The sequence below is a fragment of the Epinephelus lanceolatus genome, chromosome 1 (assembly GCF_041903045.1).
Source record: "Epinephelus lanceolatus isolate andai-2023 chromosome 1, ASM4190304v1, whole genome shotgun sequence".
NCBI classification, from domain to species: Eukaryota; Metazoa; Chordata; class Actinopteri; order Perciformes; family Serranidae; genus Epinephelus; species Epinephelus lanceolatus.
The window spans coordinates 34,330,861-34,350,164 of NC_135734.1; the positions used below are offsets into that span (position 1 = coordinate 34,330,861).

A 19,304-nucleotide genomic window follows, 5' to 3' on the forward strand; every position below is an offset into this window, starting at 1 on the left:
AGCACCTTTGCAGATATGTGAGTGATGTGTGCTGTCTTGTTGTTCTGTTTGTTGAGAAAGTTAATAAAAGTTCAAGTCAAAGAAAAAGAAGAAACTGCACACATGTTCACTTGTAGCCAACTAGTTAATTGGCAGCCTAATAATAGGCATTCAGGATATATAAAAGATTCTGATTCACCTCCAAGCAGCTGTTCAGATGGCAAATCTAACCTTGCTGGAAGATGATGCAGTCCGTGCCTTCAGGAGAGAGCAGGTCAGAGACCAACATGTTTGAACATGTTTGTAGAGAGTAACAAACGACATTATCAGCTGTTTCCAACTGTCAATACATCACACTGTCACACTCACTGACTGTCCAACACTGATGTGTCAGAGCCTTAATATTGGTGTAGAGATAACCATAACACTTTCTTCAGCATACCCCTCTGGGCAATTGGATTTCCTTATACAGAGAAATGGGGGCGTGGCAGTATGCTGATTGAAGGTAGTGGGCACATGCTTGTCGGTTTAGAATGATTCTTATTCACCACAAAAATTGGCCGGTGCACATCCGACAGTAAGTTTCACTTATTCTATGCACAGAGCAATAACTTGTGTACACACAAATATGTGAATGAGGCCCACTGTCTCCCCAATTTGGGGACATTTTCAGATGCTGTTCCTCTCTTTTGTTAGCTGCTATCTAACACCAGCTGCTTTTTAAATCTTTTACTACCCCTGCTGCTGGCTTAAAGTCAGGACAACTTCAGCCCCCCGTTCTGTGACTGTACCTTTAAAACCAAACAGCGAGGAAGACTAACAGCAAGACATTCCCGCCTTGAACAGACTGTGTAAAAGAGGCTACTGTGTGTTTCTGCCCTGAGGCTCTTGAATTTTTCACATTTCATAATACATTTTTAATAACTCCGGTTTGCTGCTTGGCTTCTGAGAAATGTAAACTAACAGCTGCAGCAACAAAATGATCAATAGGGTGAAATTATACAAGGTAGGTAACGACAAAAAATAATTGTTTCCAATCAGACACCCTGCCCTTCTCAAGGTGTCTGTTTATTATCTTCCTTGTGGGGACACTTGATTGCTTCATCCCTTGGATTGGCTGTTAATTATTTAGGTATACTATAAAATGTGCTTCTTGTAACTTGCTAAATTAAATGCCTGATGAAGGACGTTGTACCGAAATATAGATGTCTAATAAAATTATTCAAATTTTTGACAGTGTGCAGGAGCTCAGTTTGGGTAGTTTTACAGTCTGTACAAGTATGTACTGAAGCCCTGGGAGGGAAGTGGGGAAAAATTCTGGTGATCCATTTTCAAAGTCTGATCTTAACTGTTTTCTCTCCTGTGTTTATGAATTTAAAACAGGTGAACAGGTGGTTTGCCAGGAAAATTGTTCTAAAGCCCTTTTCATATGGGACTAGTATTACAAAGGGAGCTCACATGTAATGTGTAATTTACAAGAAGAAGAAGAAGAATATTTTATTAATCCCTAAGGGGAAATTCTTTTTTTTTTTTTCATTTTGTTGTCATACACACACATGCACAAATAGGAACTATACATGCATTGAATGGAGAGATGTCAGAGTGAGGGGGCTTCCCATGGACAGGCGACTTAGGCGGTTGGGGGTCTGGTACCTCGCTTAGGGGCACCTTGGCAGTGCCAAGCTACAAGTCCTCACTCCATATTTGGTCCAAACAGGGACTTGAACTGGCAACCGTCCGGTTCCCAACCCAAGTCATTATAGGCTGAGCCACTGCTGCCCAATTTTTCAACTAAGTGACATTATCCCCAGGATATGATGCACACACTCATTTGTAACTCCACTTTACATAACACAGTCACACTACACAGCACCACGAGCAGTGATGTGCAGTGCCAACTTCCTTTTTCCTTTTCCTTTCTTTTAAATGTGAGTTAAATAAACAGAATCTATTCAGCCACACATTGTCACGTCATTCATGTCATCATCTTTCGCAGTTTCCCTCTTCTGGTGGATTTGAGCTTACTCTTTCTGCGAAATGGGCCTCAAAATGCTGTCAAAACATATCTGCCAACGCAGCTGCAATACTTCTTGACTGGGAAAGAGGCAGAAAAGAGAAAACAAAAACCCTTAACACCACCCCAAATCATTCAAACAGGACTGATATTATCACTTGACCTCTGTTTGGTGAAATATGGTTGGTAATTTGCTGTCAAATTTTTACTTGACAAATTACGGACATGGCAGATTCACACGAGATCACTGATGACCTCAGCAATAATTGCAATTTACTAGAGGTCCCCAGGTAATTCTACTTCCTGTAAGGAATAGGTCTTTAGTTCCTAGTTTCTGAACTAGAACAAAAAGTATTGCCATGTAATTTCTATTTATTTATTAATTTGTCAGGATAATTTTTCAAAGTGTTTGTTGTTGTAATACTCATTTTGGACACAGGGGGCAGAAGTTCACCACACACTCTATGTTCTAAATAGGACTAAAAGCATTCATGTTTCTTCCTCTCTCATAAACACAGAGGAGAAAACAAGTTTGATCAGTTAAGAAAACAGATCACCAATATTTTTTTTTGCACTTGCCACTCCCTCTGTGAGTATGACAACTATACACTTTGAATAGAAAATTAAAGAACTATGAAAACACAGTTTACACTAGGTATTATTCTTTCACTTAGTAAATTGACTGTATAAAATAGGAACATAAATTCAGAGCAGTGTGAAGCCGTTAAAGGCGGCAGTACACTCAATCAGAACTGGCTGACAGGAGATCGATCGGGAGCACCTCAGGTTTCAGTGTATTCCTTTAAGGACACTTTGAAAAGCAGTTTGGATTACTGATGACCTCGCATTGATCGCCACTAAATGTTTACACTGGCTCGACCTGATGCTGATGCATTAAGTATTAATACTGAGCAGCTCTGCAAATCTATCTGGATAATAACATTTACTAATTGTCATTAAATGTGAATGTTGATTTTGTAATAGTTTGTTCAGGTTACAATGGTAGAATGAAACTTTTCAGGAGACTTCAGGTGTTCAAAACGTTTGTCTTTTCCACAGACGAGTCTCAATCATCTCTGAGTTGTTTGACGACTTCATCAGATAACACAGCGGTGTTAAGAGGAAGAGGTCACTGCGCACACTGTGGGTGTCTATGTACTGACTGTCCTTTCTGACCCTGATGGCTGCTCCTCTGCAGGATGGCTGCTCTCTGGAGAGTAGAAAACCTATCAGTCTCAATAGTCAGAGAGCAGCACGGAGAGGCGCCGAGGTGCTTCACAGTAATTCACAGCCATCAACCCTCATCACAGCGAAGGGGGCAGAGGGTTCAGGACGGTGGCAGCCGGAGGACAAAGAAACGGGCTCAGACTCAGGATGTATCCCTTTCAGTCCAATCCTCTCCTACCTCCTGTTCCCTCCTCTCTTATCCCCTCAGATCAAAGCCTCTTCAGCACGTCTCAGGCTCATCACACATACAGATTTTTTTTTGGAAACACACACTGGAAAGTTTATTTACATTCATGCGATCCCAAATATTCACACAAAGACTTTCTCAGTTTTTCTTGTCTCCATCTCACAACCACAACACATCCGCACAAACAAACACAAACTTCAGCTGGAGTACATATTGTGTCCTCTGCGGCTTTACTATATCTGCATCTCCTCACGGCCTGGTGAGTCTGCTGCCACCGCTTCCAGAGAGGAAGTTACAATGACAAGGACGTCTCAAGACACAAGCATATAATACATGCGCACCTGCATTATTCACAGATCGTAGTTTTTATAACACCATCGACTGTCCAAGAAACTGTGAATCTTGCAAAGTCTGTAAGAACAGCCAGTTCTTCATCCATAAAACATGCAACCCAGTGAACACACTCAGACATTTGTCAGTGTGTGCTCACACACATACCCTCCGGTTAAGCCAGTGATGCTCTGACTGCAACCGCAGAGAAGCAGGGGCGGTGAAAGAATCACAGGAAACATCTCACTCCATCCAGCCAATCAGGGATTAAGCAGGACTCAGTCCAGCCAATCCAACGTCTCATCTTATTATGGCCTCGAGGCCGGTGGAGTCAGCCTCGGGTCAAAGTCAATCTCAGTCTCTCTCTGTTGTTGTTCTTACTTCTCCCTCCCTCCCTTCCTTTCTCATTATTGAAAGGAGGTGATAGACGGCTCCTTTTATTTCTCAACACATCTGTAACTCTGCACTGCTCATTCTGCCATTGATAGACAATGTTCTTTCAGATTATGGGTCTAAATTTAAGTTGTGATTTATGAAAACATGTCCTGTTTTTCTCAATGTTCACAATTCCATCATGATCTACATTCAAATGTTCCCTTCCCTCCTTACATAACCTTCTTTGAAATGACTGCACAAGAGAATAAATGACAGTGTCACATTATATTTCTGCAAAGGAAGCCCAGAGCCTGTGAGCATAGTGTGCATTGAGCAGCATAGCGTGTGGAGTCATGATGCTTGATCGAGCATTTGGGGACCAGAGGGAATGAGAGAGGAGATTATCAGGCTCCTGAGCTAGCCAGCTGCCACTGGAGCTGTGTGGGCAACACTACAACCTGTCTCCTTTGCTTTTTATCTCCCTGCCTCTTTCATGGTCACCCTCATTAAGCAGTACTGATAGCAAATGTTTCTATGCCCGGGCACTGTCAGCGGTGAGGAGAACTGACAAAGCTTCTGCAGTTATTAGTGATGCTCAAACCAAAGCAAAGAAATCTGCTCTCAATGTGTCCAATGCTGCACACGGAGAGACGCAGGCTGGTGTTTCTATTCAGATGTGTAGAAGTTACGCAGGATGTGAACACAGTCAGGCTGAAAACAAACAACTAAAGATGTGTGTATTATTTACATCACTGGGCTTTGCTATAAAACCTAATCATTGATAACATCTTTAAAGTGGAGTAAGATATTATGGACGGAAATCATATTGTATACATATTGAAAGGGTTAGGCACTGTTCACATTCAAAGTGATGCTGGCATTGGCTCCAGTGAATGGAATTTGGTACCAGTACCCAGTGGTACTGGTATTCAGCACTTTTTCCTCTGTAATAAGAAAAGTAAAATTTTTGACTGCAGAGGTGACGTAGTAGAAAATCTAATCTAATCACACACAGAGTTACTGTAGAACTTAAATTAAAAGCCTAGTCTCAATTAAACACCCAGTCCCTTTTACTAGCCTGGTGTGGCTACACATTTTGACAAATAAAGGCCTGTCTCAATTAGAGGCCTGGTCTGGTTGCCAGTTCTTTGGATATATATATATAACCAGACTGACTCACTTGTTTTGTAGGTGTGAGGTCATAAACAAAAGTAGTGGACAAATTGAAATTTGAACTGATGATGAAACTAAAGGAAAATCCATGAAGGATCACCAGAGTTCACGAAGGGCATGAGTGTGTGTATCAAAGTTCATGGCAATCTATCCAATAGCTATTGAGGTATTTCAGTCAAAGCTACAAATGCCAACCTCATAGTGGTGCTAGATAAGAAGTCAGGGGATTTATTGTCCGTGGAACATGAATGTCTGTGCAAAGTTTCATGGAACACCTGTCAAGATATACAAGTGTGAACAAAAGTGGTAGATGGATGATAGACTGACGCTGCGGGTCTTACAACAATCCCACTTACATGGCTCAATATGTCAAATATTCTGTCTAATAAACTGCAAATCAGGTTTAGTGAAGAATGCATAATAAAAACTACAGCCACACTTTAGTATTATTTCTGGGGGTGTAATGAGACAACAATCTAAATCAATTATCAACTCAAAGATCAACAATCTCATATCAGGGTTGCAAAGTGAAAACTTCGATACATATTGTCATCTTTGAGATATGCCTTTATTTTGATATTCCAATAGCACGTCTTTGTCACTTTTTGTCCAAGCACACCTCTTTCCTAGATATTTAAATGGTGCTAGCGGCCTAGATCATGGCAGGCAGCCAAGCAAAAGACAACGAAGAGATTAACTGCTATCGTCTCATATCGATTGCAGGCCCCTGAATTGAACTGAATCAAAATCGTATCCTGGCAGACTTTGTGATATCAGAGAAACTCTAGTATTGAATTGTGATATGCACACCTAGTTACTTCTACATTTATTCATCTTACTGTATCACTATGCAAAACCCTGCCCTCGCACTAAAATATATTCTCCAATATTGTTTGGCCAAGGCCACAGGCTGGACAAAGACCACTCAAGGTACTTGCTTAAATCATGAAAATCATTACCATTTTTTAAGCTGCCAAATGTTGCACACTCAAGGACAGGACGGCCTTTAAATGTTGTGTAAGGAATTTTTGTTTTGCTCAAGAAGCTCAAATACCTTTTATGTTAAAAAAAAAAAGGCAGTCTGTTGCTTCCAGAATAAACAGCACACAAACTGCCTTTTAACATTTCATTTGCACCATGATTCCTTAATGCCTCGACCAGGTATAAATCTGACCTTAAATACAGAGATTATATTGTTAAAAATTCCAGGAAGTATTGATGTATACATATTTCCTGGAACTGACAGTAAACGAGCAGATTTCACACACTCCTGGCTATGTCATGTGGTTTTCAAACTGAAGACTTAACACCAACAGCCACAACATCCTGGTTCAAAGACTAATTGGCTCAGCAGACTTTCTGGGAACTCCACACAGAGCAGACGCGCACGACAAACCTTTTAATGCTGTTCAAACCATTTCTGAAACCTCTTACACAACAACACCTCTGTGTCTAATGAGGCAGCAGCAGCAGAATCAGCAACAACAGCAACATAACTGATAAAGGCTATATTTCTAGAGTGGAAAGAGCTTTTCCTTTTCACCCAATTAGGTGATATCTTTTTGTCGCCTGCTGGTTTTTATCTGATCGTTATTCAGGTCATACGTGATAACGTCCAACAAGCCATCGAGACAACACAAATCCGAAAGACTTCCACTGACTCTCCCTCCAGCTGGAGCTCATAAATGCCAGTTCGCAGCCCATGTGCATAAGCATATGTGTGCACGTGTATGTGTGTGTACGCAGTGCAGGGCTGCGTCTGCTCTGTGAGAATCACTGTACATCAGCCTTGTGGCTGTTTCCATATCTGTCACGACAGCTTGCACGAGCAAGGGATGTACAGTAGCTCAGCCACTGGCTGTGTTCGTTATGATAAAAAGAGTTCAATCTAATTTCAAGTTAAAGCGAAGTTAAATTAGATGTTATATCTAAATGATAAGCAGCCTGCTATCATCCCTGCATCACTGACACACTGTTAGCACTGCCACAGCATCGTGGGACTGTTTGTACTGGAGGAAAACAATTATTATCTCCAAATAGGGGGGCACCATCCGTTGAAATTTTAATTAAAAGACTGGCGGAGTTTCATCTCAGTGTGACAACTCCATTATTTCGCAATGATAAAACAGTCTCCTAGCAGAACAAATTCAGCTCGAATGGAGTGAGTACCACTGGCAGTTTAAGTGGGCAGGCCCGGCTAATCGTTTCCCTGACCTTGGCATTTTGATATCCAGCTAAAGTAGAGAGGTGAGGCTGAAATTAGAGTAATTATTCAAATGTGGCGTCACCAAGCTTTGTGCAGGGTTTGACTCTGAGCTTATGAACACAACTCCAGCACTAATTTACTATGTGTCACCTTGTTACTTGCAGAATAAATCTACAGCTCTTAGGTTTTGTATAGCCACTGTGCACATGTGAGCCACACTGAGCACATTCCCCCATAAATCCACACTGCTATTTTCTAATTTGCACAGCTCATAAATATTCTTTACAGCCCCTACCTTCATCGGGATCATTCCTGGCCGATGCCTCCAGAAGTGCCACGCTGGCGGCAAACGACACGTGCCTCTTGGACTCTTGCTGGAGGTTGTTGGCATTGCGTCCCTTCTTGTCGGCCTTTCGCTTCTTGTTTTGCATCTCCTTCTCGTACACAGCCCATCTCTTCAGCTGCTGGGTTCGCCGCTTCTGGGCCGCCCGCAGCCTCTCTAGACTGGGCACTTTGTCCAGCTGCTGCAGCTCCTGGATCAGCTCCAGGTGGTTGGCCATGGCGCCAGGGGGAGGAGGGGGGACGGCAGTGGTGGATGGATGGTAGAGGGTTGAAGTTTTGGGAGAAAGTGTGATTTTAGCGAGGGCTGCACCTTCGGCCGTGGCCTCCTCCCATTATCCTCATCATCATCCTTTTAGCAGCAGTAAACGTCCTGAGAGAGGAGACACAGAGAGAAAGAGAGCCAAGGGTTCATAAATATATCAGCTACCAACTTTTACTACTTGGAACTTTAATAAATACATCAGCAAATAAAACTTGGAAGTAGTTTGATGCAGCGTAACACTTCTAGTAAATCTTTGGGAAGATGCACTGGGGAAACACTGACATTCAGAAGTGAGCATTGATCTGATGCACCACAGCAAAGTGCACAGAGATGCATTTTGGTGGCCTAGTTAAAAAGACGCCAGTTCAAAGTACCACACAACCAAGTGCTGAGTAAAGCTAGTTTACACTCGCTGCAGTGTCCCCAGAGCAAGGTTCACCCGCTGGAAAAGGATGCTATCATGTCATTCGCGTTGAGCGCAGAGGTTTCGAACAAAGCTAGGTCATGCCCCTCTTAATTTTGGAACTCAGCACCCACTGCACTTTTCAGTTTAACATGAACACCTCCAAGGGAAGACTGGCCGAGCAAGTACAGACATCTCTACAACTCTTCATTAAGACCACAGAGACGGTCAAATGGGAGGCCATATCCCTCAGCACTGTAGAAAGAAGAGGCCTCTTGCCACAGTGTGTTCGAAGAGCATGACAGATCACTGGAAGAGCTAAAAAATGATGCCATGAAAAGAGTGGCGACCTGAGGGAAATACAGCAGTATAAAGTCATTTCAACTAAATTCAGTTAGCGAGAGTAATAATTACAGGATACAAATGCAATGCTTGGCAGTGTGTCGGTGTTTCCTACTGTTAGCAGACACTTTCAAGTAACACTCGTTGACCTCTTGCTTATCTACAGAATATTTTGTTTGTGTGCCACCTGGCGTTTGGGAGCAAATTGCAATTAGGGAAGGCAGTTTTGGCTAATTTAGCTTTTGCTAGCTGACACCCATTGGAAACTAACCAATTAAAAGCATAATGATGTGAAATAAATGAGGCCTTTCCATTTAGTTCAGCGTGCCAATGACTCAATGAGCTTTAACACCGCATTTTGAGGCACTATCCATTCAGAGTTGGTGAAATTTTGTGTTGTACATGCCTTGCCTTTTTCTTTTGGGCTAGCTTTGCTAACCGACAGCAAGCTGGCTGCATTAGAATGTGGAAACATAATGTACATTGAGCTTCCTCAAGTCTCTACTAGCAAGTTGACATTAGCCTTAGCCGCTCTGCACTGACACCACTCGGGTCGGTTGCTAGGTAGTCATTCTCCAGTCTTCCCCCAGGTAGCTCTGGTGAGTAAGTGGCTCCATTTTGTAGCCGTAAAACCCCTTTAGCATTGTTAACTATGTTAGCACCACTGTCAGTGCTGACACTGCTAATAGTGCTAACGGAGCTCACAGTGATAATAATAGAGTTCACAATGCATAAGGGGTTTTGAGCTCAAAATTATACCACTTACTCTGAAGGGAGACCAGAGGGCAGCTGCCATGCTTCCACAGCAACAGCAACCTGCTGGGTCGGGACAGCGTTAGCATTGCTAGCTACCTTCCTCCAGACACAGGTGGTGCGCAGTACAGTTACCTGAGGAGTAGCAAAACTACTAGGGATGCACCGCTTGGCTGAATACTAGGGCCGTAACGGTACATGTATTTGTGTCGAACCGTTCGGTACGCGACTTTCAGTTCGGCACGACCCTGTACCAAATTATTGGGCGCAGGATATTATTTTATTTTATTTTGTTTTATTTTAATTCCGTTTTTGCGAGCCGAACCATTTAAAATATCTAGTGCCCCGACGGACATAATTGAGTGACGGACCGAGTACGACCATAAATCTCCGCTTTCACTTTGTGCAGCGCATTCTCGCATTTTGACAACATGGCAAGTGAGCCTGACGAGCCTGAAGACCCACCCGCAAACCTTAAGTCCTCCGTTTGGGAACACTTTGGTTTCAGGGTAAAATACGAAGATGGAAATAAACAAGTGGACAAGACAAAAGCAGTGTGCCGACACTGCAGAACAGCGGTCGGGTATGTACTTGGAAACACGTCTAACATGCTAACGCATCTAAAGCAACACCACCCGAGTTTGAACGTTAACCAGCACGACTAGAAAAAGCAATCTGGTGCAAACTACGATATCGTCGTCGTTTAAAAAGAAAGAGCGTTTCCCTGACCATCGCACTAAAGAAATAATCAACGCCATTGGAGCTGAGTAAAATTGTTTAAGCTGCACTTTAGATATTGAAGCATGTTTTGTTTACTGCACTTTAACAAAGTGGGAAAGTTAAGTAAGTTCCTAGTAAAACTGAATCTGAGCAGGCTTTAAAGCTGACCAGCTGCACTATACTTTTTATTTTAACTGAGTAAAACTGTTAAAGCAGAAATGTATATTTATATTTTTCATTCAAAAAATGTGTTAAAAAAACAGCAGGATTTTATTTTTCACTTTTATATTTCTATTTTCATTCAAACAATGTGAAAAAGCAGGATTTTATATATATTTGTTTCATTCAAAAATTGTGTAAAAAGAGTTAACTGCTGTGGTGGTATGTTTTAATAAGGTTACCAATAAATAAAAGATATTTAATAGTTGTCTATTTTTTTCATTACTGTACCGAAAAAAAACCAAACCGTGACTTGTGTACCGAGGTACGTACCGAACCGTGATTTTTGTGTACCGTTACACCCCTACTGAATACCGAGTACCAAATACCGAATATCATTGTTTAGTTTTTCATTAGTTTTTGCAGATGAACCCCCTCCAGATTAGTGCTGTCACGGTACCAAAATTGGATCCCACTGTACGATACCAATGAAAATATCATGGTTCTAAGTAGTATCATGATACCACAGTGAAAATGAGGCAGATGTGCCTTTTGTCATTTATAAAAAGTTAAATCACTTTTCTATAATACATCAATGATATTTCAATGGAATAAATTACTTATTGACTTATTCATACTTCAAAAACAGCATCAATTAGTGATGAACACAGGGGGGATCAAAATAAAATAAATAAATAAAATGAAAATCAACCAGCCACCCTCCTCCCCTGACAAGTCCCTTCATAAGTAAAGAACAGTCCCTAAACTGCGGTGAGGTTTGTGGGCCGTGAACGGCTAGTTTCTCCTCTGACACGTCACATAACTGTGTTCGGCTGGCTCGGCTGTTCAGGTACTTTTGGGCAGCCATGACACCAAGAAGAGGATATTATTGGAGCCGACTTGTCCGTCGCGGGTAAGCCGATGGCCGCCGTATTTGACAGGAATACATTAAGTTACTGTCTGTGTCTGTGTCTGTGACCCCCGTTCAACCCACAACCGATGGGATTCGCCTTTCGTTTCTGCTGGTGGTTGAGATCTGTAGGCTGCCCGCACAGCATGCTGAATGATTTAAGCCTATTTTGCTCGCTCAAAACTATTTTTAGTCGCAAATGCGAGTGCGGTGACGGGCGGATCGCCACACTGCCGACATTTTCCTCTGCCCGTCACAACACGCTGTTTGATTGGCCTTGCTTTTAACTTATTCCACCGAATACCGAATGTGTGTTTTTTTGCAATATTCGGTCGAATATATTCGGTTACCGAATATTCGGTGCATCCCTAAAATTTACCCATAGACCAACATGCATAACCAGTCAAAAATATTCTTGGTGGTTAACCAATTAACAGTTAAGCATTTACATCCATAATTTCAACGAACAACACTTAAAGTATAAACACTTCTACAAAAACCCACACCACAGTGTCTTGCATGAATATAAATCAAGTTTAATTCCTTTAATGCTGAATAACTGTTTTCTTCTGTGGTTCACATCAAGGTGAAACAAAAATGAAAGCCATATGTCACTTTAATAATCTCTCCATTTTGTTCCATTCATTTGCATGATACACACTCCATCACCACGATGCCTTTAAGGGTTCAAGAAAAAGGGACAAATGTACCTCAATGAGAAAGGAGGCCAATTTCTCCGTTTTTTATCTAAATGACTGAGCATGGGTCGCAGTCTCAATTTTCCATTTGCTTTGTGAGCCGTTATAGACCTCTCTCTACCATCCTCCATCAAGGTTAACCGCTTCCTGAAAGCTACAAGTAGACGCCGGTGTGATGAGAAACTGATAAAGACAAAAGAAAAAAAATGTACTAGGGCAATGAGCTGAAGAGGGGACTTTTTCATGTCATCATTACCTTGATATAGCCTCACTGCCTCTTAACATAAACAAAAGTCACTTGCTTTTCTCTCTATAGAGAATTGAAAGATGTGCTGTCAGTGAACCAACCAAAAGCAGCTTTAGACTCTTATCGGTTTTTAGAGATCTACCAAGAAAGCAGCACTGTATGTGTAGATATCTTTATAAATGACCATGACGTGGGAACCAACTCTTATCAACATAAAGCAGAACCATAAACCTTAATAGCATTAAACAAAATAAATACAGACTAAGTACAAACATACAATAGGTAGGAAACATACAGTGAGGTTATTCAGACCACTTCCTTTAGACAACACTGTAAACAATGTATGGACATTTCTTTATCGAAGGCAGATACCCTTCTATAACACATACCAAAACAAATCACACTGATGTGATTTCCACAGCTTTAAAAGCAAAATCTGCAGGTTTAAAGTATCAAATATGTTCTTACTTACTATTTCAATAATGCTGCTAAATATTCCTCATGCCTGCAGCCCTTCACTGATCAAAACACCACCATCGTCTGATAAAATGCTTCACAGTGCGATGTGCTACTACATCTAGTCTGCCTGCCACCGTCAGACTTCTACACCATTTCCTTTGCAGTTACCTAACTGCTAAAAACATGGACAGGAAACAAGCAGTCTAATCACTTCCTACAGCAGCATCACTTTCAGTCCTTGGTTCAACAGCACAGTGTGTGTGTGTGTGTGTGTGTGTGTGTGTTTGTGTGTGTGTGTGTGTGTGTAAGTGAACAGAAGTCGTCCGTTACATTCTCAAGTGAATAACTCAAGAAGGCACATAAATGAGGCTCCGGGCTAAACCTTGCCTCGCTGTGGACTCTGGCACCTTTAGATGTAAAGAACTCTCCAGAACAAAGAGACATCCTTGACTTCCCTCTGACTGACAGGTGGAGATCGAGACTATAAGAGCGCTTGTGTGGAGGCTAAAAATGTTTATAACACAGTAAACTGGTTCATAGCAAATGATTGGTAAAGACTGGGTCAGGATTCAGAGGTTGATCACAAGAGGATTAGCAGCAGGGTCTAAAATTATTCTGGAGGAATTTCAAACTAAAAGCTGTCAGCAATTTTTTCTCCCCGCTAAGTCTTTGGAGGAAGGCAGACAGCAGAGGTACAGAGTGTTCACTCTGAGTATGGTTTTATTTCTTGGTTTGTATATAGTCAGTAAAAATAAAAATGAAAATATATATATAGCGTGAAAAGAAAAAGCATACAAGTAGTCTTTTTAGATCTGGGTACAAAAATGATCAACTGCAAGTTTTGCTTGATTAGAGAACTTTTAATACGACTTGGTACTGGGTTATTTTAGCAGATACCTTAAAGCTACTATACAGCATGGTATCTTGATATGAATGCTAAACCTGCACCGCTGAAAAATCAACCAACACTGGACACACTTAGCTTGACAAAACTACCATCCAACTCTGAGAGAGTGAAGTAAATAACACAGTCCATCACCTACTTCATGTGCAAAGATCTGCGCCCAAAAACAAAGGCGTTTATTACATGCTAAAAACACTTTGTCGGTATGTGACTCTATCCCAACATTTTTTCACCAACACAGCCGTACCCAAGCTCTAAAGAGAAGTGAAGCAAAAAGTTGAGGAATCTTTGAGCGCAGCAGGAAGGGTGGCATCAACCTGTGACACCTGGACTTAAAGGTCAGTAGATTCAAAAAAGAAAAAAAAAAGCACAAGAATGGGGGATTGTCGTAACAGACAACGCTTCTAACATGGGTGTTGCCATTTAGTTAGCAGTGATAAATGATGATGTTGAAAAAGTTTTCCTTTGGGGAAATCATTTGCAGTTGGAAAAAAAAGTAATAAATCCCAATATATTTTATTGCAATAATATCGTATCATTACTTAAGTATCGTGATAATATCGTATCATTACTTAAGTATCGTGATAATATCGTATCGTGGATCCTCTGGTGAGTCCCACCCCTATCTGATACCCAGCCCTGCTACATGTAGCTACATGCTAATGTTAGTGACACGTAATCTGATGTCATGCAATGACGGGGCAGAGACGCTGAGAACGAAGACACAGTAGAACCAGAGACGCTGACCAATAAGAGCAGAGTGGGCTTTTTCAGGAGGGGAGCTTAAAGAGATAGGCACTAAAACAGTCGTTTCAAACAGAGGGTGACTGCAGGTGTTCCAGCATTGACAGTCTGAGGAAGATAATATTTTTTTGAACATTAAATCACGTAAACATGTTGTAGTAGAAACACAAAATACATGTATGAACCTTAAAATGGTGGTATACCTTCAGTGTTGTCCTTTCTTAAGTCTTACAGGCAGCATTCAAAGTAAACACCACTACTTTTTTCTTAAGAGCAATAAATGTATTAATCTGTAAAGTGATCATACACAGGATATAAATAATAACAACGCTTCTGAAACGTCCTGCATATAAATATGTTCTGAAAGCATCACCAGTTATCCCCAGAACAGTGTGACATAATCAGCCGAGGTTATAAATATTGAGATATTGTTTGTTCTGTCGTCTGTTCCTAACACAATGTTCCTTCTGATAAAGGCACCTCCATTCAAGTAACGTCATGAAACAGACTCATCTTAATGCACTGTCAGTGCTAAAACAGGAAACGCACCACGCTGGCTAAAAAGGAGACTGCCTGGATGATGACTTTGGTTGTTTTTTTTTTTCATCTCGGGCAAAAAAAAACTTCAGCCCTAATTGTTTTGCTCATATTATACTTTACTATATACTTTGAAGAACGTCTGGTTTAGTTGTAAAGTTTTCATTGCCTCATTTTATACGTGAAATTAAGGTTCACTCAACTGAATCGCAGCCAAAAAGTCAGCCGCCCCTCTCTGGTTTATAGGAGCCAAGTTCAGTGAAGGAGCTGATGAATTAATAAATGCTCCACAGACTCTCTCTCTCTCTCACACTCACACACACACACACACACACACACACACACACACACACACAGGTGGCCTATGCTGTAGAGTTTCAAAATAAAAAACAAACACATTCATGGACAAAATAAGTTTTTGACTGTCAAAGGGACCTCAAACAAAAGCCGGTCTACATCCAAGTGCCCCTGGTACAAAACACAGCGTGTAATACACTCAGAGCCGTCCTCTATACATTAGTGTGATTACCGTCTCAACCTCATCTGTTATTTTTGTATACAAGGACATATTTGAGTGTGTTTTCACCCACATGATTACAGATTAATGTTGCACAGCACACTGCAAGTACATAGTATCAATAAATATACTTCTTCTTGAGGAAGTTTAGGTTCTTCAATATCAGCAACAGGGCTGCCCCCTAACAGTCAACCAAACGTTCATCAACTAGAAAGGTCATTAGTCCACAAGATTTCATTGGTCGCTTAGTTGCAGAAAAAACAAACAAACATGAAACTCGCCTTGTCAAAATAAATCAAAACGTATATGAGTGGACCATGTGTGAGTTTAATTTGAAAGGACAGATACAGGAAGAGGCCATGCTCAGCAGTCAGACAGGAGTCACGTTACAAACCAATCACAGCCGACAGATATCTTTCTCTTCTTCTGTAAATATTCAGTCTGATAAATACGCAGAAGTTGTTCATGTTAGTGCAGGGCTCCCCAGAGCTTTACATCTGTCCCACAGACGATAGGCCTACACACTACACAAACAGCGCCTGGAAGAAGATCAGCTCTGCACTCAGGATTTAGCAACCTCAGACGCAACCTGCAGCTACACTCTTGAAAGCTGGGACAGAAAAGGCACAAGAGTAGTGGCATGTACCGAACTTCGCGTATTCCAGGTGGTTAAAGACGCGGCATGTGTACGGCCCGAAATTTACAGAGCTAGTACCTGCAGTTATTCCACAGGCTAGTTAATAACATGTCGGGCAGGAAATCCAAAGTGTGGGATCATTTTTTTATTTTTATTTTTTTGATTTTATTTTATATATGTTATTAATCCCCCTGAGGGGAAATTCAATTTTTCACTCCGTTGTCATTAACACACAGTTCTGAAATACACACACATGCACAAACAGGACCTATACATGCACAAAGTGGAGAGATGTCAGAGTGAGGGGGCTGCCCTTGGTCAGGCGCCCCGAGCGGTTGGGGGGTTCAGTGCCTTGCTCAAGGGCACCCCGGCAGTGCCCAGGAGGTGAACTGGCAACTCTCCAGCCACCAGTCCACGCTCCATATTTGGTCCGGACAGAGACTTGAACCGGCGACCCTCTGGTTCCCAACCCAAGTCTTTATGGACTGAGCTACTGCCGCCTCAGCATGTGAAGGACGAACCCAAGGTGATATGTAAACTCATCTTCATTGGTCGACTACAAACATGACGTATCATCTGAAACATGGAAGTAGCTACATGCCCATTAGCCACTTAGCACAATCATTACTGCTTTGCCGACAGCGTCATTAACAGGCGGCTCGCTCAGTGTGTGACGTGCACTTGTAGATAAAATATAGGCCTATATTAATGAAGGTTCATTAGTATGGTTTGGTATTTCTCTGTAATGTAGCACAGTGTTAACAATGTTACTGATACTATTCTTTCTCACACCTTCAACTCAAACCATTGTGTTACCCCGCCCAAAATATATCATTTGATAACTAAATTAATATTGCAAACATGCGGGCGACTAGTCGACTAATGGCCCTAAATGACGACTACTGGTCGACTAGGAAAATTCTTAGTCGAGGGCAGTCCTAATCAGCAAGAAGTTTCTATGTGTTTTTTCCTAATCAGGGAATCTTAGCTTGTGTCTCCTTTAATACGGAGCTGTGCCGGAGGGTAACATCACTGCAGATGATAAGAACAGGATCAATAAGATGATCAGATAGGCTGGCTCAGTGATTAGCCTTATCCCAGACTTACTTGAGGTCACTGCAGTAAAGAGAACAAGGGCCAAGCTAAAAAACGGTTCTGTATTCTGAAGGCCATCCGTTACACTTTGTATTTAACAGACTCAGAAGCTCATTAAGTGGGCGACTCAGGATGCCTCGGTGTTACTGAGCGACTCTGAAGGTTTTTGTTCCAGCAGCAGTCAGATTTTTTCAGATGTGGTCTCTTGATGCAGCACCTTTCAACTGTTAATTACGTCTCAAATGGCTTTTGATGGCGTTATTTTTTCTGTTGTGTACTGTTCTGCATTTGCATGTTGTGTACTGTGAATGTACTGAATGTAATGTCTATATTGGGGATTAATAAAGCTTTCTAATTTAATCTAAATAATAGTCAAGTCAGAGAATAATTATCCATAACAACATTCATACAAATATCAATTATGTTTCCACTGAGATGATTAAAGTTTTAAACCAACATCACACTAAGAGCCACACACAGTAGAGCTGATCCGGGACAAGGCCAACAAGGGAGCTGGGTCTAACAACAGCTATGACCCGAAACCGCTGACATCTATAAACCACTTTACATGAAATGCTTTATTTTACAACATGAGGAATTTTACAAGGTAAAAGTTTCCTCTGATGCACCGTGAACGCTGCCAGGCACGGCCTACCTCACTCCCCCGCTCTCTGCGAGATGCGAGCGCAGCCGACAAAGTGAATTAAATTCAGACAGGATGTGTGACAAACAAGGAACGTCCAGTGTTTTCTTTAGCTGTCTTTGATGGTCAATGGCATTAGTGCCAGGAATATGAAACCCAGGAGCTACTGCTGATCAAATCAGGGGAATCAGAGCAGAGGTAATGATATTACTCACACACACACACACACACACACACACACACACACACACACACACACACAAGTGAAAGTACAGCGAGAGACAGAAAAAGCAACTGGTGACAAAAACAGACCCAGAAAGTTCAGCATCAGTTTCAGCATTAATCAGCATCTGAGAGCAAATGTAATTTCAATATTAATGTCAGCATGTAAAGCACTTTGAATGACCTTGTTGCCTCGGCCTTACCCAGCTGTCACAACACTAGACTTGTGTAAAAGTTTACACATACAGCATACATAGATAATGAGCAGAAGTTTTCATGTCTCCCTTTTACAGTTTGATTTACTCACTAAAATCTCTCTAACAGTGTCCTTCAACTGTCCAGCTATCCTAACCCTGATTAAAGAATCTCTGAGTTGATTAACATAAACGTCGATATGCTTATCTGGGTCTCTCCTTTGTACCTTATCAGTCGAAAAATCTGTGGTATTTGTTTCGTTTGAACACATCCTCTCCACCCAGTTTATTTTCCACAAGTGGGCAATATTCAAGTGGTTAATCAGGGTGTTGAAATTAGGACAAAAAACAGACTCATACTGCTGTTGGTCTGACAATCTTATCATTAATCAAGGACAAGATAAAAAAAAAACAAAGGTTATCCAAAATTGTGTTAAAGGAATACTTGACCCCTCGGATGGTGATTTGTCGAGTAATTCCTCACTCCATTTTATGTTAAATTTATCAACATAAAAAAAAAAATTCTCGCATGCCTCCATAGTGAACCAAGAATCCCAAAACTGGGAAACTGAAAGATGAACTGAAGTCATAGGGGTCCAAGTTTAACAGCGGCAAAACTATATCAAAACATCCCTTTACAAACTCAAATACAACTCGTTCAGACTAATGCAAGTCTCATTTATCCAGTCGTATGCTCAGTACTTCCCAAACACATGCATTCTGACTAAAACCATAATATTTTAAATGATTTTGCATCAACAGTCTCAGGCACGGACGAGTAGTGCATATGTGCTTCAAGCAAAAGTGTGTTTTAAATAGTTCAGGTTCAAGGTTCAAGCGAAAATGCATGTGTTTGTGTGGGAAGCACTGAGCATATGACTGGATAACCGAGACTTGAATTAAACTGCACAACCTGTGTGAAAGTTTGTAGATGTTTTGATATAGTTTTGCAGTTGATAAAAGTGACCCCCTTTAAAATGGTCAAGAATTTTCTCAGTTTTTCGATTCTTTGTTCACCGTGGAGG

General features: G+C 41.3%; 1 protein-coding gene across 1 annotated transcript in view; it reads right to left on the reverse strand.

The window, feature by feature from the left end:
• The window catches only part of ppp1r16b (protein phosphatase 1, regulatory subunit 16B), a 154,799-nt gene that overhangs the window by 98,496 nt on the left and 36,999 nt on the right, over nt 1-19,304 (reverse strand). Inside the window, exon 2 of the mRNA XM_033625578.2 lies at nt 7,787-8,203. Within this exon, the coding sequence (XP_033481469.1) occupies nt 7,787-8,051 (265 nt within the window). The 5' untranslated portion in view covers nt 8,052-8,203. The remainder of the gene's footprint in view (nt 1-7,786; nt 8,204-19,304) is intronic.